Here is a 25,238-nt window from a genome sequence, read left to right as displayed (position 1 = left end):
CTTGCTGGTCTGGTGGCTAGGACTCCTGGTTTTCATGCAGATGACTGTTAGTCACTAAGTCGTGTCCGACTCTTTGTGACCACGTGGACTACAGCCTGCCAGGCTTCTCTGGTCCATGGAATTCTCCAGGCAAGAGTACTGGAGTGGGTTGCCATTCCACTCTTTCTCCAGGAGATCTTTCCGACCTAGGAATTGAACCTGGGTCTCCTGCACTGTAGGCAGATTCTTTACCAACTGAGTCACCAGGGAAGCCCCCATTAAATGCTATGCTGCTGCTGCCGCTAAGTCACTTCAGTTGTGTCCGACCCTGTGCGACCCCGTAGACAGCAACCCATCCCCTGTCCCTGGGATTCTCCAGACAAGAACACTGGAGTGGGTTGCCATTTCCTTCTCCAATGCATGAAAGTGAAAAGGGAAAGTGAAGTCGTTCAGTCGTGTCCGACTCCTAGCGACCCCATGGACTGCAGCCTACCAGGCTCCTCCGTCCATGGGATTTTCCACGCAAGAGTACTGGAGTGGGTTGCCACTGCCTTCTCCAATTAAATGCTATAGAGAGGGCCAAAAAGAGAAAAGAAAAAGAGAGCCAGAGACTGAGAAGTATCTTTAGGCTTTTGAGGTTAGACTACGGGTGTGTGTGGGCGCTCAGCCATGCCCAGCTCTTTGCGACTGCATGGACGGTAGCCCTCCAGGCTTCTCTGTACATGGGATTCTCCAGATGAGAATACTGGAGTAGGTTGTCATTTCCTCCTCCAGGGGATCTATCCTGAGTCTCCTGCAGCTGCTGCACTAGAAGACTGATTATTTTACCTCCGAGCCATCTGGGAAGCCCTAGGCTACTGGTGGGGGATTCTAAAGACAGTAATGGAGATGGACCTGCCAAGCTGCAGTGGGGCAAGCAGAGGCAAAATGGGGAGCCACGACACAGTGAGGTGGTAAAAAGGGAGAGTGGCAGAGATGCGGGGTGTGCTCGTGTGAACGTGATGTAAAAACAGTATCGGAGAGTCAAAGCATGGTACACTTGCTGAGAAGAAGCCCTTCAGCCAGCCTGCTGGAGACGTCTTACTCAGAAAGGAAAATAACTTGGTCATAAAGGTCCTGTGCTCTAAGGAAAGGCAAACACTAACAACTGAGGCTGGACAAGGGCTGGAACCCGTTTGTTACAGGTGAAGGTGTTATTTTATAAATGAAAAACCACGCCAAAGATAGGAGGCTGCCAAAACCACTGACTGGCCTCAGCAGAGAAAGTCACAAAGAGCCTGGAATGGGCACTGCGGATCTTCATCACTAAATCTGACTGGGGTTAAAAGGTATATTTCTGGGAATAACTCCTTGTGAGTCTTATGTCCCATGGAGCAGAAACAATGGTGGGCAAAATAAAAGAACCAAACAGAGCCTACCAGACACCATGAAGGAAAAGTGGGATGCATCTATTTATAACCAGTATCAAAACCTCAAGAATGCTTAGAAGGTCACCAGCAAATTTTTGCCGAGTTGAAATTTGCAAAGTTATTCTGCTTAAAATTCTCAAAGAACCTCATGATTGGAGTAAGAGAGATATCCATACTTTTTCCTAAAGATGTTGAAAGTATCTGAATAAGGAGGAGAACAAATAAGGAGGCTTGCAGAGTCAAAGAAAGCTGACTGGTACCATCACTTCTTCACGTGAAGCATGCTATACCTTTGGGAGCTCAGGGACTTTGTAAAGATTTCATGTTGACTCCTTATTATAAGCAAGCAAATTTTTGCTCTAAACATGGAAAAAAGACTCTTTATGACCTTACTTTAAGTCATTCATTTTATGAGGGGAAACAAAGTCAGAGACACAATTTATAAAATTGCAGAGCATGCCATAATCTAGTTTTACTTTCTTCAAAATCCACAACTTACAGTGGGAGTAGAAGGTCCACCTTAACAGGAGAAGGAACATTCATAAAAACTAAAATAGATCTTTGCTCAAAGTAACATGTACCCCTTGGGCCAAATAGACACTTAGACACAAGAGCTCAAATTTCTGTAATCTGAACTCTGCTCTCAAAGCTAAGCTCACTCAAGTCGATGTTATAATAAGGAGTTGCTATTTTCCCACAGCTGTTTCAAATGTAAACAGTCATCTAAAACCCAGAAGAGAGCCCCGTTTGTCTAATGTGTCTACTTCCCTGTCCAGTTCTTCATAAAGCAAAGATTCATCCTCACCTTGTGGGTATATACACACGTTACACACATACCTATGTATCTTCTACCTGTCTGTCTGTCTGTCAAGCTCAGTGAAGTTCTAGTCTACTTAAGATGCTTTGAAAAAGATCAAGAACCCATAAGTCAGAAATGCCTACTGAGGGCAAAGACCTTGAAATACATATGACCTGGAGTATACTTAAAGACAAGCAGACATCTGCACACATACAGAATCCATTTTTTAAAATTTACAGGAATTAAAAAAATCCAGATACTAAAAGTTAGCCCAAAGTTAAAAAAAAAATCTTCAATAAAAGTAATCGAATATCAAACCATACTCAAGAAACCATTTAAAATGTTTACAAAGTTTTTTACTAATAAGGGAAAATAACCAAATAAAGTTTTTAAAGGCACATATGATTTTAATTTTAAAACAGGAGGAAAAAATAAAAGAAATATACCAAAATTAAAAGTGGTTATCTCTGAATAGTGAGATAATGATTTTTTTTCTTTATATTCATTTTTTCTAAGTTTCCTGTGAGTGCTTCTTTTGTAATTAAAAAATAAATAAAGAAAGAACTGAATATTAGTTGAGTAAGAATGAATGTTTTGGGACTTCTCTGGTGGTGCGGTGGCTAAGACTCCAAGCTCCCAATGCAGGGGGCCTGGTTTAAATTCCTGGTCAGGGAACTAGACTCCACAAGCTGCAACTAAGACCTGGTGCAGTTAGGCAGCTAGCCAAGTTAAGCAGGTTAGTTTAAAAAAAAAAAAAAAGGAATATTTTGGCAGACAAAGCAGTGATGCGGGGCCCAAATACAGTTTTGACTCAATGTATATATGCACTTTATATATAAATATGAAAATTTAGTGCTACACACACTTGCTAAAACTCAGTGGAGCTGTTCTGGGAAGGAGGAGGAACCATCAAAAGTTGATAAATAGGAAAACAATGCTGTGGCTAAAGGTATGGATTTACAGAGGGGAGAGCTTTGAATTCACATCACCATTTTTCAAAGTGAAGTCTCACGTGTCAGTGAACCATGCCTTAGGTCATTAATAGGTCATCAAGTAAGTGAAGTACATTATATGGGGCCTTTTCTCCCCTGGAGTAATGAGAGATTAATATAAAAAAACATACACACACCCCTCTAAGCGCACACACCAATAGATAAGAGCTCCGGCTACAAATCTGGCCTGAGCTAGAAGGGTCAGCAGTAACTAAAATGAATGGAAGGAATCCAAGGATTAAACAGTCTCCAAACTCCAAATCACTCACAGAACCATTCAACTCAAAAAGTCCCCACCTACTGGAGGGAAACTTTATTAAAAAAAAAAAAAAAAAGAAAAAGAAAAGGGGGATCAACATCAAAGCAGGGGTGAAAAAGCAGTGAGCGAGCCAAGGCCTGCTGTGTGGGGAAGGACACAAGGCCACCCCACCAGCCCACCGCTGATCAAGTGACCAGTGGGAGCAGACTGACCTGCTTCAGCCCATGGTGCTGACAGCACTGCTAGTCTAGGGAGGGGAGAACAACACGCTAAGGAAGGGAGTGATACAGAAGACCCATACATAGGGCCTCTCAGTTCCCAGGGAGCACGGTAGATGATTATGGGGTCAGGATTCTGCAGACTGGGCTTCTGGTCCTCACTGAGTTCCTTCAGTGACCCTGAACTGCTCATAGGAATGCTGAGCTCTGTCTTCTCATCTAAAAGGGGGATTAGATCGCCTGCTCCCATCTGCCCTGACTGTAATGGACAATGAGACACTGGCTTCCCTCACCCTGGGGAAAGGGGAGGATTTGTCCAAAGCTGACCAAAAATGGAGCTCTCTATCTCCATCTACTGCCCGTCCCATTACTGGAATGAACACCTCTCACCATCTGCATCCTGCGGGGGAGGTGGGGGATGCCGCCAGAAATAAGATGCCCATCCGTTTGGTTAGTGTCCCCTCAGCTAGAGCCCAAGAATCTCTCAAGTCTGTACCAAATTACAAACAGATATAAGAAGTCACAAGTCAGTGCTGGATTCTGGGCCATTTCCCCCTTCCCAGCTGTGCTGTCTTAAGTAGAAGGCTGTGAAAGTGAAAGTGTAAGTCACTCAGTGTCCGACTCTGTGACCCCATTGACTATACAGCCCGCCAGGCTCCTCTGTTCATGACATTCTTCAGGCAAGAATACTGGAGTGGGTAGCCATTCCCTTCTCCAGGGGATCTTCCTGACCCAGGGATCGCACCACGTCTCCTGCACTGCAGGTAGATTCTTTACCAGCTGAGCCAGCAGGGTCTCAAAGGAAAAGCTGCATGTACTCTTGAGCATTCATTACAGTGGAGGGCGACCTACCAAGTCTGGGAGACACAGCAGCAGGCCCAAGTCCAATGACCAATTTCTCCCTCCCTCTCAGAGCAAGAGCACGCAGAGTTATGGCAGGAGGGTACTTAGGAGCTTGGTGGCAAAGTGGGCTCTCTCAAACTCAGAAAGGTTTTCTCAGGGGCCATTCCAGAATGCTTTCCTGCAACCATTTTAATGCCCCTATATAAGACATCATGTCTCTAAAATAAGATTCTTGGGACTGCTGAAATGATCAACTCTGGCTACTCTTCTGTGTAGAGTGTCTTTCTGCTGTGACCTGACCTTATGAAATAAATAAATAATTAATTAAAACCACAATAAACAAACCAAAACACAAACTTGATAAAATGACAAGATGTCTGCTTTAAATTATATTCCTGGTCTGGGCTAACTCTGGGTCTGAAGAGAAGACTACACAATTCAGAAGCTGGACTATACACCTTGTGAGGTCCTATCCGGCTCCGTAATCCTGTTAGAGGCCTAACCTAGACATCCAGGCCTCTCCTCTGCAGAAGGAAGCTGGCAGTCTTGCCTGTGCCCTGGTGACTTTGTTAAACACACATGCGTACATATGCAGGCATTCCAGAGGCGGGTAAACACTGCTTACTGTAGGAGAGACGCACAGTCGTCTACTGTGGCTCTGGACACTGAGGGGTCCTAAAGAAGGCCTCTGTAAAACTAAACGCACTGGGAAACGATGCTCTAGCACGTTTTTTAAAATTCTGCAGCAGAAATGCTACAGTGATCAAACTAGTTGCATGTGATACTGGCATAGGACAGACACACAGATCAGTGGAACAGAACAGAAAGTCAAAACATAAACCCATACATCTATGGCCAATCGATTTTTAATAAAAGTACTAAGTATTCAGTGGAGAACAACAAACAGTGCTAGGGCAACTAGGTATCTATATGTAAATAAAGAAGGTGCACTCAAACTCCCCTGCCCCACCTCACATCATATACAAAATTAACTCAACAACCTAAATGTAAAAGCTAAAACTATAAAACTCCTAGAAGAAAACACAGGACTAACTCTCCCTATGATCTGGATTTTTAATGGATTCTTAAATGTGACACCAAAACAGTAGCAACACAAGAAAATCACATTAGAACTTATCAAAACTTACTGCTTCAAACAGCATACTGAAGAAAGTGAAAAAACAACTTACAGAATGGAACAAAATATTTGCAAAGCATTGAACTGGTAGAAGTCTGATATCCAGAACATACCAAGAACTCTTACAATTCAAGAACAAACAACTCTATTCAAAAATGGGCACAGGACTTGAACAAACACGCTCTTAAAAAAGATACACAAATGGCTAACAAACACAAGCTAAGATGCTCATCCCTGTTAGTCACTAAGGAAATGCAAATCAAAACCACACAACATCACCTCACATCCGCCAGGATGGCTAGAACTTAAAAAGGACAGACAACGCCAAGTGTTGACAAGGATGTGGAGAAATGAGGCCTCATACACTGCTAGTGGGAATGGAAAACACAGCTGCTATGGGAACCAGTTCTGGTGTCTCCTCAAAAACTTAAACATAGACTTCACCTTACGACTCAGTAATTCTATTCCTAGGTATACATTTACCCAAGAGAAATAAAACTTATGTCCACACAAAAACTTGTACACAACTGTTTATGGCAACACTATTCATAAGGGCCAAAAGGCAGAAACAACCCAACCGTCCATCAGCAAATTAACGGGTAGATATTTTTGCATATCTATAAAATGGACAATTCAGCCATAAGAAGAAATGAAGTACTAATACATGCTACAATGTGGATAAATCCCAAAACATGCTAAGTGAAAGAAGCCAGAACCAATTATATGAAATATCCAGCGCTGGCAAATCCATGGGCAGAGAAAGCCGACTGGTGGTTGAGAGGCTGGGAGGAGGGGCACACGAGAGGGAGTGGTTAACGGGGTACAGGGTTTTCTTTTGGTCTGACATAAAGTGAACTGTTTTAGAACTGGATACAGGTGGTGGTTACTCAATACTATGAATGTGCTATGTGTCATCACTGAAATGCATATACTTTAAAAGGGTTATTATTTTCATGTTTCACCTCGTATTTTTAAAACATCTGCAGACAGAACACAGTTCCCCAGAGCTCGTCCCTGTCTGCATATGGTCTGTGTGTGTACCACTGGCATGGACATCACACACAGATCTGTCTCCTTGCAGTTCTAGAGCATTGCTAGAATGTCCAGTCAAACACCATGATGTTAAAAAAAAAAAGGACTGATGTGTTAAGGTGGTAAAATTATGAGTACCTTCCCCGTTTTGATTTGATTTTTTTCTTCAATACATGTACAAATAGACTTCCCTCCCTCTCTCTCTTTCCCCTTTGCATATGCCCAGACGGAACACACCATATCAGGCTTTCTCCAAACTGACAAGACTGGAACTCTGTCCACCCTACCCTATGGCTTGTGAGCTTCTAGCAGTCACTTGGGGTTAATTGGTCACCTCCATCCCCAAGAAACAAATCCTCCCTTTGCTCTAAGAACTGAAGTTTTAGAGGCTTTTCTGGTTCCTTTTCCTTTTCTGAATTTACTTTCTTCTCTCTCCTCCACACTCCTGATCCTCCCTTTCAGGCTGCTATTTGTACTCCCTGCTACATGTCCTCTTTCCCATTTCTATGTTTTCTCATGTTCACGACAAAAGCATGACAAATATTAAGCAGTTTTCCTTCTAACTTGCCTGGAGTTTAAGGCCAATGTCTATAGTAACATCTAAAAGCAATAACATGGGGAAGAAAGAAAAAAAGGTAAACAAAAAATGAATCATGATTCTACTTAAAGGAAAAAAAAAAAACAAAAGAAAAACAAAGGAGGAAACCCACAATTTCCATCAAATACTCACCTTTCTTTACTAATATAGTCTTTACAACCAAGAATTAGTTTTTAAATGCAACCTAAAAAACCCTCCTCATTGAGTAAGGCTGTATCAGGTGATGAGTTTCACTCTCAGAACAAATATTTACCTAAAAAAATTAGTTCCTGATACTGTAAGAGCTGCCAAAGAACACCTATTCTAGTGGACTCTGGAGGACCTGCTGAAGGCATTGTTGCTGAGTCGCTAGGTTGCATCTGCTCTTTGCATCCCCATGAGCTGCAGCCTGCCAGGCTCCTCTGTCCAAGGGATTTCCCAGGCAGGAATACTGGAGTGGGTGGCCATTTCCTTCTCAGGGGATCTTCCCCACCCGGAGATCGAACCCGTGTCTCCTGCATTGGCAAGTGGATTCTTTACCACTGAGCCACCAGGGAAGCCCACCGAAAGCACAGCATTGTTCAAAAACTGTCTGTGCATTTTATAATTCGCTTCGATTTTAAATAAATGTCTGATCAAAACAGTATATTAAACAAATAACATTTTCAACTTTCCTCGTTGGTTTTAGCTTAGACACAGTGAGTTAAGATATACCCCTTATTGAGAACATTTCTCACGTTCTACTTTAACTTCATTCTTGCTTCTACCAGAGTGGAAGCTCACTGAGGGAGAGCACATATCCTGCTCATCTCCATTTATCTCCTGCCTGGCAGGGGCTCTGCAAACTTCACGGCTGAATGAGCAGCTGCTCAAAGAGTTCTGTTGTTGCTGAAAGAGTATGACGCCTAATTCCCACAGGAGGGCTCTGGGACCCAGCTTCCCATACCTTCTGTCTTTTGGCTTCCTTCACTCATCTGTCTGCACCAGTTTGGTTGTTCTCCATTTACAAATGTAGTTCCCTTCTTCAGTTGCTACTTCCTCTTATGAAAAGGTTTTACTGCCTGCCAGGAAGTCTAGACTTAACCTTAAACCACAATTATAACTGCAACCACAATCATAATTGCCAATTGTCTCCTTGATCTATATTATGTACGATCCCTTGGTTTGGTTTTATGTTCAACCATCCTATTTATGCAAAAATATTATTTCCTTGAGGGCAGAAACACAATCTCTCTGGGAGCCATAACTCTTGTCTTCTACGTCTCAGGGTCTGAATCATCCTAGACTCTGAATCATTATACTTCCTATCCCAAAGTTTAGGAGACACTGAGAATCTAAGATAAAATTCTCAAGTGAAAGAATAAAGAGGTACACTCATAGAAGATATAAATCTGTAGAAAAAAATGTTATGTGTTATCAAATTAGAACTCTGGGAAGAAAAGAGACTCTCAAGCAAATAACTACACTTCCAGAGTTCTAAGAATTCCACGTTCAGACACTAATGGCAATGAAAAGATTAAAAAATAAAAGCAGATTTCATTACTCTTCTGAGTAATGGCACTCATTACTCAGTGAGTTTTAAAACAAGGACTGTTTTTAAAAAAAAAAAAAAAGTGTTAAAAAAATACATATACTTTATGTACTGTCCCTATCAATAAGATACTTTTGGAAGATTTAGAAGAAATCATAGTAATAATGTGTCTTTCAAGTGGCACATACTTATTAAGTTTTATCATCACCATAAAAATATAATGGAATTAAGATCAGTCTATTATGGGATATGAGAAAAAAACTCAGATTCTAGGGAGCAGACTGTTCATAGTTTTAGCAAACATGGATAAAGAATGAAAACCATCTCTCAACATCTTATATCTAGCAGTTTGCTTTTTTTAAATGTAGCAAATTTAGCTCCATTTTTACCATGAACAGTTTCACTCATGTGGCTGACAGACATGGTTTGGGATAAGAACTGGGAGTTCAGAATCTATACTTTTGGGTGATGGGACATACCTGTTCTGATTCTTAAAGCGATGGAATTCCAATGCCCAAGTGAGTAAAAAAATTGGGGCTAGAAAGCAACAAAACGGATCTGAATCTCTGATCCGTTTCTGCCTTAATGAACTCCTGTGGCATCTAGCAAACCATTGGTTCTACAGAAACCAGGAAGATTCCCCCAGAAGAAAAATAGGGAGGAAAGTGCAACCATGAGGAAAGGAGGCAAACAAAGAGTTAATTCACTCTACCAACCCAATCTCCTTCCCAAAGACTCTGTCCTCTATGGTAGCCTGCCACGTTCCACCCAACAGCAGCTGCTCATGATAATCAATGTCTGACAGATCAGAGAAAGCCCTTAATGTGTCGCCAAGGGGCAGTTCAACAGATGGTATGGTGACTTACAACCAGAATCATTAATTACACTCTCTTATTAGTCCCGGGGCACAGGGCTAAAAACGCTTCCTCAGTGAAAGATGAGCATTTCAGATAAATGACCGTCTGGTACTGCCCATGAAACTCCCCTGAGGATTTCTGGTCAGTGTTGATTTCTACATCTAAGCCATACTATTTTTATATCTCTTTCCCATCTTCCACTCTCAAGCTGGCTAGGAATATGAAGTTCCCACTAGCACTACCCATCACAGCTCCCGTAATCACTGCAGGTAATGACATGGGAAGAAGCTCCATCTTTCATTTCTCTGCACAAGTCAAATGACTGTGCTGAAAGGCAAACATAATCGTGGCAGCCTCAGGGCTAGCTCACTTTTCCGTCCCTCTGGGCATGAGAAAGTATTTTTTGAGTGCAGGGTTGGCAGATGGGGACAACCCCCCGCTTCCTTGATCTACTCTGTTTCCTGTAAGAAATGACTTGATTCAACTCAAAACTGTCCCCCCTTCCCAAGCCACTGGTTGCAACTCTTCTCTATGTCTCTTTGAAAAAAAGAAGGGCAGAAACGCCTAAAAAGGAAGCCTAGCTGCAGGATGCAAGCAAAAGTTCCCAGATATCCATACGGCTGGTTCAGTTATCAAAGGACTGAGATAAACTGCCAGGTATTTAATTAAGCCAGACAAATGCATGGAGAGAAATTAGTTCTGGAGCCGCTCTCCAAGGGCATTCAGACAATGTCAACTCAGGGTAAAAATCAGCTCCTTCTCAACAGTTTGAGAACTGGGCTCCACAAACATTATTAGGTTTATGTGGAATTCTAGAACAGACTGCAGACGGAACTTGGATGCACACTACTTACTAGCCTTAGCAAGGATACAGGGTGGAAAGAAAGCTCAGTACAATCCAAAAGAAAGTCTAAGCATTCCCCAAACGCAGCCATGCCCTGGCTGTGCCGAATGACTACTCTTCTCAGACCTCAGCCTGCAACTGTTTCCCTTGAAATGTGAGTTCAAACTAGAGCAATGAGACCCCAAATGCTGTGATTCAAGACTTCATTCTTGCTTTCTGCATTCCACTTTGTTCTTCCCTGGACATATAAAAACATGACTTCGATTTTCAACTTGGTTTAAATCATTACAGTATCTGATAGATGTTCTCATCTCATGGATGTTTTAAAGAAAAAAATGTGCTAATTAAGGCATAATAAAACCCTCTAACGTGGGCTCCAGGAAGGTAAACTTGGGGAGTTTGGGTCTGCCTTGCAGTGTACTCACTTCCAGTTTTTTCTCCTTTTCTGACAAAACGTCTTTCTGGTTCTGGGTGTACTCCACCAACATCCGAGCCAGCTGGCGTCGGTCTTCCAGCTCCGCCGCCAGGCGCCCGTTATATTCGGCTAGTAACAGACATGCTTCATCTACTGTTTTTGAAAGACGTTCAGCTGCCTCTTTGTCTAAATACAAATCAAACCAAAAAGAGAGAGACAATAAATAATGACACAGGCATAATTGCAAACACTTCTGGGGGAGGTTAGCAGTTTCTCCCCTAACACTCAAGTCTAAGAATAGGCTGGAACCTGTAGACAATGGACTGGCTGGCAGAAAAATCAAAGGTACTCACTCCTGTCAACAAGATGGGACCTTTCTGAACTACCTGAAGTGAGGCAATTGTACAAAGAGGTGAATCTGACAAAGGACTTCAAAATGCCTATTCCTATAAAAGCTCTACAAATAAACAGAGAGATTTAAGGTTATAGGTAAAATAATATTTCCCCATCTCTGAAAATTTCAAAACTGCTTTTTTCATATTATGTCATTAAACATTCTTTGCATATCCATCTGAAATACAAAACTAAGCACCCATTTCTTGAGTGTGAAAACTAAGACAATGAAAGCTACACAACAGACTCAGTATCGTGGGCTTTGCTGAGAAGCTGCGGACTCAAAATCATACCTCTAAAATGGACCTATAGGGACTTCCCTGGTGGTCCAGTGGTTAAGACTTCCCCTTTCAATGCAGGGGGTGGGGGTTCGATCCCTGGTTGGACAGCCAAGATTCCACATGCCTCACGGCCAAAAAACCAAAACATAAAACAGAAGCAACATTATAACAAATTCAATAGACTTAGGGGGAAAAAAAAAAGCTTGATTAAAAATAAATAAATAAAATGGACCTATAAGATTCTATTTCTTCATCTGTGTAAGCATTAAACCTCTTTTGTTCAGCAAAATATAGAATCTGATAAAACAGAAGCTTTTAAATGCTTTTGAATGTGACTCATGCTAAGAAATACACTTTATATAAATATATATTAAAAAAGAAACCAAAGTTTCATTAGACAATACTTCCTTCAGTGTGAGCAGAGCATTCTATCTGCTATCTCACTAAAAAAAAAGAAAAAGGATGGTTATTATCTACCAGACTGACTTCAGGCCCAATTAATGGGTTGCAGCTCATTGTCTGGGGAAGAAACTGCAGAAAAATTGAAGCATAAGAAAGGGTATCCTTGGGAAAAAGTGGTGAACCACACTCAACCTCAGGAAGTAAGAAAAGACAAAGGATGATTTGTATTTCAAAAAACTGATAAAATTAAATATGTGTGGGAATGGTGAGAGTAATATTTAAGTATGTATGTTGCTGTTGCTGTTGTTCAGCTGCTAAGTCGTGTCCAACTCTTCGCAATCCCATGAACTGCAGCACCCTAGGCTTCCCTGTCCTTCACTATCTCCCTGATTTTGCTCAAACTCATGTCCATTGAGTCGGTGATGCCATCCAACCATCTTATTCTCTGTCACCCTCTTCTCCTCCTGCCTTCAATCTTTCCCAGCATCAGGATCTTTTTCAATAAGTCAGCTCTTCACCATCAGGTGGCCGATAGTACTGAAGCTTCAGCATCAGTACTTCCAGTGAATATTTGGGGTTGATTGGTTTGATCTCCTTGCTGTAAAATGGACTCTCAAGAGTCTTCTCCAACACAACTGAAAAGCATCAATTCTATGGCACTTAGCCTTCTTTATGGCCCAACTCTCACATTAGTACATGACAACTAGAAAAATCATAGCTTTGACTATACAGACTTGGCAAAGTGATGTCTCTGCTTTTTAATATGCTGTCTAGGTTTGTCATAGCTAAAAAGGCTTTAATGGATCAAGAGAGTTCGGTGCTTTGAAATAAAGCACTAGAGACGCCAGTAGTTCCATGGGATAAACTGAAAGTGAATGTCAGTGAAACAGATCTGTTGCATCTTCTGAATACAGGTGGTCAAGGTGAGAGAGTTCAGCACAATCACAGGTAACCCGGATTTAAGAATTCTCCACAGAGTTTCTCTGGCAAACAGTGCCTGACTATTAGATGCTGCCTCAATATGAATACTGGAAGGTGAACTGTTGAGGGATTCCAAATTAGGCCTGATGCCAAAAATCAGGTACTTCTAGGCTCCTCAGGGACAAGGAAACAGGATGTTCTTGGTGGAGGAGGAGTGAGCCAAAGAGAAAACAGAGAGAGACGATTTCAGTCACTGAGGGTAAAGAGGACAGCGAAACTTCTTCTTCTAGACTGGTGGCACAGTCTAGGAACAAGTTGCTGGGGTCGTTAGCTTGGTTACCTTCCTCACTGCTGAACTATTTTTGTAATGGTTAATGTCATTAAAATGTTTCAGGGCCTGTGGCAGGAAATGACAAGTAAAACACTACTTTTTGAGATTAAAAAGAAAAACAATTGTTACATTCCATGAAGTTGTACAAGGAAAATAATTCATTCACACAAATAATTACAACCCAGAAAAAGAACCTGTGACAGTTTTATGAGCCAAAGAAAAAAATGCAGTCAAAATGTAGCAGTGAGAGGCTCACTTGGATGAACTTACCTGTGGCTACCCTCAAATGCTTTGCCCTCCCAAGTCCACAGACAAGGGCTGTGTGCCTCTTTCAGCCACCCCTTCACTTACACATGGGCATCCTATCTGCTTCCTCCGAGACTCCGCTGTCTGGACTGCCACCTGCCTTTCCCCAGCTCCATCACGCCTCTTCCCCCAGAAGCGTCCCCACTAACACGCACACACACTGCTCCGTCTTCTGACCACGTGCCCTCCCCAGCTCCTGGGCCACATGCCTGCTCCTCTTACAGCAGCGCTACGCAGTAGAGCTCTCTCTCTCCTCCCAGTACCCACCTTCTCTCCCAGCAGGTCACTAAACTCACTCCCATCAGACTTTTATACCCCAAACCTTCCAATTAGCCTGACATATAAGTGGACTCCTATTGTGTGTCCAACGCTGTTCTAGGCTCTGAGCCAACAGGTAACACAAAAGACAAAAACGTTCTGCCTTCAAGTTTACATTCTCAGGGAGGAAGAGAAATAAATAATATACTATATTTTACTTATTTACCAGCTGAATGTAAGAACTCTAGAGAACAATAAGGCAAAGCATTTGGAAGGAGGTGATGAGAGAACAAGTCATGTGACCATCTGGGGAAGATCACTCCAGGCAGAGGAAACAGTCAAGTACAAGGCCCCTTGGCAAGGAGCCACATGGCCAGAGTGTTCTGAGCAGAGTGGGGCATGATCCAGCTTCTATTTCAGTGGATCACTCCGGTTACTATGCTGAAGACAGACTGATGGCTGGGTAACAGAGCCAGCAGGGAGAGCAGACGGGAAGCCACTGGGATAATTCAAGTGAAGATGGTGGAGGCTCCCAGCAGGGGGCAGCAGCGGAGGTGGTAACAGGTGTCAGGTTCAAGCTGTAGTTCAGATCAACAGGAATGAGGAGAGGGTCATCTACTGAGATGGGGAAGACCATGAAACAAAATTGAAGGGAAGAGGAGAAGTTTGGTTTGGGACAGGTCAAGTCTGAAATGTCTTTCAGGATATCCAACTCAGTAACACTCAGAGCAGGAGGCTGGATGTATGGGTCTCAAGTTCAAGGGAGAGGTCAACCCTACAGATGTAAATTAGAGGATCATTAGCACAAAAATTGTTATTTAAAGTCAACAAACAGGATGAAAGGAACTGTCAGTGAAACTAACTAGGGAAGAAAGCTAATTACTCAAAATTAAAAGAAGGAGAAGGGAAGAAATCAACAAAGGAGCCTGAAAAGACAAGAGACTAGAGAGGAATGCTAGGAGACACTGGGTTCCCAGCTTCCTCCTGCTGCCAGCAAGACAGCATCAGAAACTTGGTGACTTAAAACAGCACAAACATATTATCTTGACATTTATTATCACAGCCCTTTCCTCTATCTTCAAAACACATCTCTCCAACTTCTGCTTCCCCAGTCACATCTCTTACTCCTGCTCTTTCTCTTCTAAGGACCCGGACCACTTGACTAACCCAGGAGAATAACGTCCCCACCGCAAGATCCTTCACTCAACCACATCCACAAAGTCCCTTTTCCTATGCAAGACAGGCTCTAAGGATTAGGACATGGACAATTGGGGAGAATCATTATTCTGCTCACCACACCAAGTGAGAAAGTATTTTTAGGAAGAAGAAATGATCAACTGGGCCAAATTAAGAATGGGCAAAAATATATAAGGCCTTGATAAGACTAGTGGGGGGCACACTCTGTCCCCCTTCTGATGTCTATGTCAGAAGCTTTCTCTGTCCCTTTCTACACTTTAATAAAACTCTGCTACACACACACACACAAAAGAATAGGCAGAAAAAGTTCACCACTGAATTCAGCAACATGGAAGTCATCAGCCAACACTGATAAGAGCAGTCAGTAAAGTGAAAGCAAAAGGGGCGGGGCAAAGAACAGAGACAGGTGAGTGTGCGCCATCTATCTAGAATGTTTAGCTACACAACAGAGAAAGGAGACAATAGCTGGAGGAAGGTATCAGGCCAAGAAAAAAAATTTTCCCACATGGGAAAAAAATAATTATTTTTATGCTATGGAGAATGACCCAGTGGGGGGGGGGGGGGGGAACAAAACAAAACTGGAGATGCAGGAGAAAAGGGGAGAATTGTCAGAGCAGTGCCCTTGGGTGGGTAAGAAGAAACAGGCTTACTAGGCAAGGGGCTGCTTTAGAAAACAGCATGCTCATCCACAGAAATAGGAAGAAAAGTTAGCCAATGTTTATCATTTGTTTTGCCCAGCCACATACAATTGTGAGTGACGGCTGCCAGGAGCTGGGGGTGGGGGTGGGCGTGGGGACAGTGAATTGTTACTTTAGTGATAAAGAGCTTCAGTTCTGCAAGATGGAACGAGTTCTGGAAATTGGTTGCACAACATGAATGTACTCAGCACTTCTAAATGGTACACTTCAGAATGGTGAAAATGGCAAGTTTAGTGAGGTGTATTTCACCATAATTAAAAACCAAAATAAATGAGGGTGTGTGTGAAGGGTGATTACAAAGACCTGAGGCTGAGTTACAGAGAGCATGAAGCCAGGAGGGGGCTAAAGCCTGGGAAAAGGGGGAAAGATCAACAGCCTGTGGGCTCAACAGGTCGTTCGATCTAGTGGGTTTGATGGCTGGGGTGGGGGCAGTAGAGAGAGAGAGCCTAGAGGCTGTGCTGTGTTCTCCAGCTAACCCACTCCAGCCTGAAGGCATTCCTGCCTGCTCTGTCTGGGTAGCACTGCCTTCCCTCACATCTCCTCACAGTTTGCTTCCTAAATGGGGGGGGTGGGGGTGGGGGGTGGAACTCACGCTCACTCCTTCCTCTTGACTGACCACGAATAAAGCAGGAAGAATGTCAATTGCCCCTCCCTGTTTAATTGGGGGTGATCATCACAAGGGCAAGATGATATGATTAACAATATAAGCCCAGGGTTCTCAGCTGAAGAACCTCGAGGGGGTGTGGCTGGGTACAGTGTAAAAATCATGACATTGAGTCATACATTTTTATTTTGTTAAGAGGGTCATGAGTTTAATGCTTCCCCCTCCTTTGCCCTCCTACACACACAGTTTGTACCCTGGTTTCAAAAGACCTTACTTGAACTGAGTACCACAGGCTGTGGCATGCTAGCATTTCTGCAATAATTCCTAGAATCACTATTCAAGATCAGACTATTCCAGCAGCTCCTTTGTTCAGTCTGTGAGTTATGTTTGCACATCTTAAGACAATAGAGAACCCAGCTCCAGGTGGAAGGTCTGTATCTATAGATGTTGGCATGTCCCGGGGTCTGATGCACTGGAGATATGTTCCCCCTCCCTCATCCTTCACCCAACCTCTAACTTCTCACCTGTTATTTTTTCCAAAAGAGAAACGTCTTGCACTTCCTGGGGTAAAGAAGCAATTTTCTGTCGGACAGTAGCATCCCCCGATGCAGCATTTTCTAGGTCCTGCAAAGCTTTGATCAGCTCCTCAGTCTGTACAAGGAAAACACAGACAACACTATCCATGAAGACGTGTGGGGATGTGGGGTTTAGAGAAACTTAGCTGGAGTTCAACAAGAAGGCAAATTCTAAAAATGATCATCCCTGACATTTAAAAAAGAACCACTGTCCTTACTCCAGAGTGTATACTGAATCAGTGATATGAATTCTAAGAATGCACATAGTATTTCTAAGTACGAGGCAGAACACAAATGAAATTCTACGTAACTGTGAAAAAGAATTTTTTTTTGAAGAGTGTGTTTTTGGCAACTTAAGAAAATGGAGTCTGGTTTACATTGCTTAGTTTCAAAGGATGCATGATCTCTAGTATAGAACGGCTTCCAGTTTAGAGTAAAGAAACACATATCAAACGCTCTACCAACCTGTGTGTTGACTTATTAAATGAAAAGACACTAGCTACTTCAATTCTTTCCTGGATTTGCTCTACAAAATGAATATCACAAAGATGATGTTTTTGATTTCAGCAGCCACTAACAAAATTAAATGTGTCAAGCTCATTAATTATAAACAAAGAGGGAAGAAAACCAACAAACAAACCAAGAATGCATATTCTGTGTATACCAAAAAGGGTTTTGAATTGTCAGGGAAACACAACACTGACAGGTGAGCTAGTTCACAGTGACCCCCCAGAGTACCATGGCGATGGCAGTCAGGTTATCCTGAAAGTTGGTCATTTGGGCTGTTTTCTTCAAAGTTTTTAAATGCAAAGATAAATGGCCTAATACTGTTTTCATTTAACTCCCAGGCTAATTTGACATCTTAACATAACACAAATCAGACATGCTTTCTATTTACACAGGCCTTAAGCACACTCATGTGTAATAAAATAAAGCTGCATTGGGCAGAATGAGAGGCAATGCAACTCAGTGAAATGTGTATGGGTTTTGAAGTCAGCCAGGCCCAGATTCAATTAAAACACCAAGTAAGTTACTTAATTTGTCTCCTTGAGACTCACTTTCTTTGACTGTAAATGAATACATAAATAAACAGCTAAAATGAATCAACCATAGAGTTCATGAAACAACTTACACAAGGGGGTCAAACAATGCAAATAAATGGCTAAAAAACTCAAGTCAATGCTAGCACCTGGCCTAATATTTAAATAGGCTACAGCGTGGCAAATTTCTGTTTCTACACAGACTATCCTTAGATGCTAACATGTGGTTTACTTACAAGACAAGCCACGGTAGAGGACTTCTGAGTGTCTTTGTAACATCTACTGGTTTACAAAAACTGCTTTTAAAGAATATCTTAAATTTCTAGGAGTGAAAAAACGCCAAATCCAATTACTCTGTAAAACACAAATCCATCCCAGAGTCGAGGCATGCAAAGACAAAATCAAGCCTGCTTCACGACATGGATCCTGCACCCAGTGCCAACGGCGGCCCTCCAGTGATTCCATACTATTGATCACTAGCTCCACCTTGTGGTCAGAATCTTCAACTAGGGGTCACTTCAAGCCATTCGGCCCTATGCTCTGGGGGGTCAAGACATACCAAGAGGGGTCCTGCAGAAGGATCTTGGGGGGAGTAGCTTCCAGGATAGTCGTCATCCTCCTCCTCTTGTATTTGCTGAAAAGTTCGCTTCAGAGATTTCTTCTCCTCTGTTGCTAGAGGAAAGAAAAAAGTGATACATGTGGGTCACTGCAGCCTGAAGAAGTAGGTCAAATGCTAAGCACAATGGGTCACAAGTAAAAAAGGGTAAAAGAGTGTACCTTTTCAGAGATGGCTTAACATTAACCCTAATGCCACTTATTTTCAAGTGGTGGTCATTCCATACATTATTGAGAAGAGTCAAAATGGTCTGTTAGTCATCTCAGATTGATTCACTGGAAAAACACCACCAGAAAAAAGCATCTAAAAGTGAAACTTACCAAGCTAACACATTTCACTAAAAACCTCATTATCTTTAAAAGAAAACAAAAAGTTAACAGGGAAAGTAAAAAGGTAACAAACCTCATCAGAAAATTATATAATAAAGAAGCAAGCCAACGAGTGCCAAGGTCTGTAGAGACTATACCGTGTGTAAAATGAGAGACTGCACTTTTTGGGATCATTTCAGAAAATAAGCAGTAGAGAGAGACCCATCGATAAGGCCGTATCAAAAGCTCTAAAAACAAATACCCTTTAAATCATCCCTTTAAGAACAAAACAAACCTAATTTTACACTAAAATTTAAAATAACCATTGCTGAGCATGATGATACTACTGAGAGAAATGACCTAAGTCAACATTTTAAAATTAACCACTTTTGAGGCTAACGGGTTACATTTTTTCATTATCTGTATCATGCGCTCTTAAATTTTTATGATGGATGTATTAATTCCAAAGTCATCCCTTTTGCATTAAATTGGACAATACAAATTAAATGCCAAACTACTGAGGGACATAAAGCTAAATGAGAAATTCAAGTTTGTAAAGTAAAGAAACTATTGGATGCCAAACATATGCCAGGAATTCCAACAGTTTCTTTACATTTGATTTTTTCAACAATTCTAAGGTGTTGGTGTCTCCATTTTATAGGTGAGGAAATGAAGACCCAGAGAGGCTAAATAACTCATGTAATGGTATGATTTCAATATCTGTGTTCTTTCCATTGAACTCAACTAAAACTTACTTAGTGCCACACAACTATCCTCTCATCTTGTCAAGTGAGAGGCACCACGCACCTGCCTCAGAACTCTGTGAGTTATAAATAGGACATGGATACTTCCTGCTTAATTCAACAATTCTCTTCCGGAACCCAGGATGTATCTCCTGTTCTCTACTTTACATGTTAACTGAGCAAACTATGTTTGACGTGAAAACCAAGTCAATATCATGGGTTTCTTTTTTTTTTTTTTTCTTAATGTCTTGTTTGCTCTACTAAAGAAGAGGAACAGCAGCATTTATACGACGGGCAGTCCTATCTTCTCACTATTCTATTATGCACAGATTTATTACCACGGTTTGGTTAAATGACACCATTCCCCCAACAACACACTTTAAAATTTCAGTTGTCATGGTGTATTTACTCAGAGTAACTGCATCAACAACAAACCTTGCTGCTAACTTTGGTCCACAAATCACTATGTAAAAAACAGAAGGGCATCACTTCTTTCAAGGTCAGTAACTGGTCACTGTTATTCAGTTCACACACAGGCAACAAAGTGATCAGTCGTGTTGATTTAGTCTCCCAGTGTCAAAATCCACATGACATTTTATAAAAATAAATAATCAAAACAGGGAACTGACTGACAAAGATGAAAGAACAACAAAGAAACTAAAATTAATGCTGGAAATGAAATTCATGTGAAACATAAATGGGGCTGTACAAGAGACGGCTGGCTGTAGGGATGCGGACCCTTGTCATGTTCTTCAAGAGACTCTGGATTCATAGCCAGAGGGAACTTAGTGAAGGCTAACTTATCAACATAAATGAAGAAAGTGGTTGTGATGAAAAGAATGACAATGTCCTAGAGGAAGTGATGCTGACAAAATTCACTTTAGACGAATGCTTAAGAGACATTTCACAACACTGAAAGCACAAAGGAAAAATGTTGGAAACGGATCCAAAGTTAGGAAGGAGCGTGACAGAGACGGAAAAGAGGCAACAGGCTTTGTTCAAGCCACTCTTGATAAGTCTGTTACAGAGAAATAAACATTGTACCTCATGTTTCTAATTTATGTGAAAACATGCTAAATAAGCCTTTATTTTACTTTCTTGTTTTCTTATACAATTGTGATCAACAGTGAGTTTTTCTTTCTTTGACAAAAAAAAGTTTAAGTTACAGAACAATTGTAACTTTCCCCATTGATTATTAAGATCACTTTGCATGGTTTTCAGCTTGACCAGTCATTTTTACAGTCCTACACTATGCAAAGCAAGGATGGCTGTTATTTTTCAAACAGAAAACCTGTAAGGCTACAATCTGCATATGAAATATCTAGCAGTACTTTGCACACAGTGGCTGCCTCAGTAGCGTGTAGAGTGTGGTATGACCCCGTCGGCATTCAGTCACTACAGCATCAAAATGGCTATGTTTGTTTAGTAGCCACAAGAATGTAAGCACAGGAGCAAAAAAGAATTTATAGTATTGTTCTGTTCACTTTCAAACACCTAGAAGAGAATGGTCCATAAATAACTGTTAAATACACTAAAGAAGGTAGAAAAAACTAGAAAACCTGAGTTTCCAACTCTCATACAGAAATTATTACATATAAAAAGATCACTGAACATCTCAGGACACTCAGAATCACTGAATTCAGATAGTGGAAGCCCTTACTCATACCTATGTCTTTGCTTTCCCCACTGCTCCCCCACTCATTTTTCATGAGAATGTCAAGGCCCACCAGCTGAGATTTCTCTAAAGCCAGAGAACTTGTTTAGTAAGTCTGGGTCCTACAGCAAAGCGTTCTGTCTCCTAAGCAGGAGCTCCTGCTGTCACTCACTCACAGCAATGCAAAACTGAAATCAAACTGATGGCAATTTTAGGGCTATTTCCATCCTTCACATCCTGATGGAAGAGGGTGTAATAGGAAGTAACCATCATCATCCTACGTTTCCAGTTCTCTCCTGTCTCCACTTAGAGGACCTACTGGAAATAAATTATTTATCATTTCCCCCACAGGGCTCCACCTTTCCTGAGCTATCTAGTTCCATTATGAACACGTTCACTGGCTCCATCTTCCAAGTACCATGCCTTGGAGAACAGCAGAATCTCTCCCCAAGTCCCAACTTGTAACAGATTTCACACCTGTGAGGAATTCTCCCATATGTCCTCTTTCTGCTGCTTCTCAAAGCCTCTAATCAGCCACCTGTCCTTTCTCATGCCTCATCCAGACCGCTGTCCCAAATGCATCCTGCCTCTTCCAGTCACTCCTTCTCCAACATGGACTATTCTCTCTTCCTAAAGCTGAGCTCTGGCCCCATCAGGCCTCTGTTCAAAACCCTGGAAAGGCCACCGAGGTTCGGTCTACTTGGTAATGAATGGTAACGCAACATCACTCTCAGCACTCCCTTTCAACCGTCACCTTCTCCCTTTAACCCCACGGGCCTCTCTTTCAAAGCAGCTGGCCCTGCCACTTTGCATGGCCGTTGGCAGGCACAGGCCTTCCCTCTCTGATAGAAACTGTCAGGACCTTATTCCTTTACAGCCCTACGATGCTCAGCAAAGTGCCAACACACCTGAGCCTGAAGCCTCCTGAGGGCAGAGGGAGCACAGTGCTTGGAAAGCCCCAGCGCTGTGCCACAAATGACCATCCCTGCCATCCTTTACAGGAACCGGACTCTCCTCTGCTCGTGTGCAGAGTTGGCAGTGAGGATGCCCAGAATCCTCAATTGAGTCACATAACCATTAAAACGACCCAGGCATCTGCCAGGCCTGTCCCTGTGTGGACGTCAGATCAGGCACCTTCCGCTATCCATTCAGCTCTGACCACAGCAGTTCCACGCATCCCCTTCTCACGCCCTCACTCACTCTATTCATAGGCAGGGCAAACACCTCGGGGGCAAAGTTCCTTCTGTCCTCATCTTGCACACCTTCTGTTCTATCCTCCAACTCATTCCTGTGTCTCCTGGGGGCCTTGCACTCAGCTAACCGTCAAATGCTCTGGTGACCGAAGGGTCTGTGGTATGCTTCTTAGAGACCTGACTATGATAGAATTTCCCACACTAAAACTAATTCTAAGGCAAGAAATTAGCCCGAAGGATCCCCAATCACATTACAAAATGCAGTCATCTACCCAAAAAGCTGGACCTTCTAAAGATCTACTAAAAATTTCTAAGATTAAAAAAAAAGAAAAAAAAAAAAGATCCCACAGATTTTATATTACTTTTACAATGAAAAAGAATCAGGAAATACTATTTCTAACAGCTGCCTCATTCTTTGTTCCCTCCCTGCAAAATAAGAAGAGTTTTCTTTTAAAAAGCATATTAACTTCTACTTGTGGGGAGAAAAAGATGTGCAGCAAACCAAGGGCTGACACTCGAGGCACAGTTCTGGAAGCACCCCATCCATCTCATCTCACTGGACTGAACTGCCAGGTCCAGACCTGAACCCGGGAAGCTAAGTCTAGAGTGTGTGCTCTGAACCACCATGCTTTCCAGCCTTGTGCAAAATCTCAGGGACTGAAAATACTAACAAGACTCTTCCTACTTGTGCTATTGGCTTGTATTTAGAAACTCAGAATATTAGATATTAGAACTGGGGTGGGGGGGGGCGACGGGGTGCCAGAAAGAAGTCATGTGATCACATTAATAACTTCATACCTACATGATCTCAAGTAATCCTCACACAAGCCTATGAGGTATTACTATTAATAGCCATACTGTACACTGAGGAACCTGGGGCTCAGAGAGGTCAAATGCCATGCCCCAGGTCACACAACTTGCAAGTGACAGAGCTAGGATTCATACTCTGGAAGTTTGCTTTCAAACCCTTGCCCTGAATAGCTAAACTAACTATACTAAAGGTCCAGGGAAGTTGAGTGACCTACTCATGAATTCATATCCTAATTCAAGTCTACTGAATCCATGTGCTCGCAAGGAAAAGTTATGGTGTGAAGAAAATACGCTTTTAAGTTATACAGACCTGGGTTTATATACACTTACTTATCAATTGTATCTACTTGGACAAAATTAGTCTATCCTTTTGAGCTTTAATACTGTCATCTGAAATACAATACCAAATACATATAGTCCTCAAGGACCTAAAATAAATTAACAGGAAAAGAAGCCAGCAGAGAGACTGGAGCTGAATAAATACTGCTTCCTTTGTGTCTCCCTTTCTCTTCCAAAGTCTACAACTAAAGGACACTGCATGATTCATGTGGGACTCAAGTAAATGATGAAGTGCCACCCAGACAAGCAACGGCTTGAGTATTCCCAAGAACAGAGACAACTCTAGAATCCCTGGGTCCTGTACCTGGGAGACAGGTGAGAGAGTCAATTCCTAGGCGGGTTGATAAGAAGTCTGGGGGTCCCCCAGGGGAGAGGAGTCTGGGGTTCTCAAGGAGGAGATAGGGGTCTGGAACTCTCAAGGAGGAGGAAAGGACAAGCTTTTTTTTCCCTCTACATTCGTTAGTCTTAGTCACATAAAACGTTTTTTTCTTTAAGCCCGGAACTGAGGATTACACAACAAACAGCTCAGTTTAAACTCTACTAAGGATTATAGAACAACAATGTATCCTGCTTGAGGGCAGTTTCTCCTTCCTGAAAACCTTCTGGCTAATCCTGTTACCTTAAAATGTAAATTGTGGGAGTGGGTCTGATAAAATTTTCACAAACTTGAGACATTGTTTTGATTTATTGCAATAATTAAAAAGTATGTAACTCCCTTGCTAACACTAGCAAGGGGGGCATTCTCCATCCCCCTTCTGATGTCTATGTCAGAAGCTTTCTCTGTCCCTTGTCTTACTTTAATAAAACTCAGCTACACAAAAGCTCTTGAGTGATCAAGCCTGGTCCCTGGTCCAGCAGCTAAATCTTCTTCGGAGATCACGAATCGTTCACCATAAGCTATCACAGGTATATAAACTCAAGAAAAGTCCAGTTCTAAAAATTTCTAAACTCACACATTCTAAAAGATTAGAACTGCCAAAGTTCCACAGGAAAAATTTTATTCCAAGGGTAAACTCTATAAAGCTGTCTGCAGACAAAGAATTACTCATGAATTAACACTGCAATATAAATGGACTATTTAAATTTGGAAATAAGTTTCTGGAAAAACTCATCAACATTCTGAAAGGATCGTGTAAAATATTCTGGTAATTGAAGTCTGAAAAAGACAGAGAGAAGACAGTGAGTTAGCTGAGACGAATACACACATTGGAACCTTTTGATACGTGTTTTCATCTTTACAAACTAGAGAAAGAGAAATTATCTTTGGATCAGCATCATCCTCCACAGTAAAGGAATATTGCCTCTATTGTTAATGTCTAGACACTCAAAAAAAAAAAAAAAAGAAAAAAAAAACCACCAGAAACCTAATGGAGCTATTTTCAAATCTACTGCTACCACAAATCCCCCAATTAGTCTGACTGCTCCCTGAGTGCAGAACTATTTCTCACTCCTCTCTGCTCCTTCCTATACCATCTAGCAGAGCTGTTTACTCATAGCATATGTCTGGCAAATGTTTGCTGAATTGAAATTCAACACCTGGCTTCAAACATCATCTTTCAGAGCTCTCCTACTTGCCCAAAGGTGTTTTTAAGAAATCAGCACTGTTTACCAATGAACTTGAAGTCAGAGGAGAGAAAAGAATGCTGGATAATTCCCCGACGCTGTGCAGAAACCTC

General features: G+C 41.9%; 1 protein-coding gene across 3 annotated transcripts in view; it reads right to left on the bottom strand.

Moving 5' to 3' along the window:
* The window catches only part of RPRD1B (regulation of nuclear pre-mRNA domain containing 1B), a 65,497-nt gene that overhangs the window by 25,533 nt on the left and 14,726 nt on the right, over window positions 1-25,238 (bottom strand). For all 3 annotated transcript variants that reach the window (XM_070472617.1, XM_070472618.1, XM_070472616.1), the window contains exons 4-6: window positions 18,459-18,571; window positions 16,809-16,935; window positions 10,904-11,079 (exon numbers count right to left, since the gene is read on the bottom strand). In XM_070472617.1, the coding sequence (XP_070328718.1) occupies window positions 10,904-11,079; window positions 16,809-16,935; window positions 18,459-18,571 (416 nt within the window). The remainder of the gene's footprint in view (window positions 1-10,903; window positions 11,080-16,808; window positions 16,936-18,458; window positions 18,572-25,238) is intronic.

The sequence above is a fragment of the Odocoileus virginianus genome, chromosome 9 (assembly GCF_023699985.2).
Source record: "Odocoileus virginianus isolate 20LAN1187 ecotype Illinois chromosome 9, Ovbor_1.2, whole genome shotgun sequence".
NCBI lineage: Eukaryota > Metazoa > Chordata > Mammalia > Artiodactyla > Cervidae > Odocoileus > Odocoileus virginianus.
This window is presented reverse-complemented; position numbering and strand designations above follow the sequence as displayed.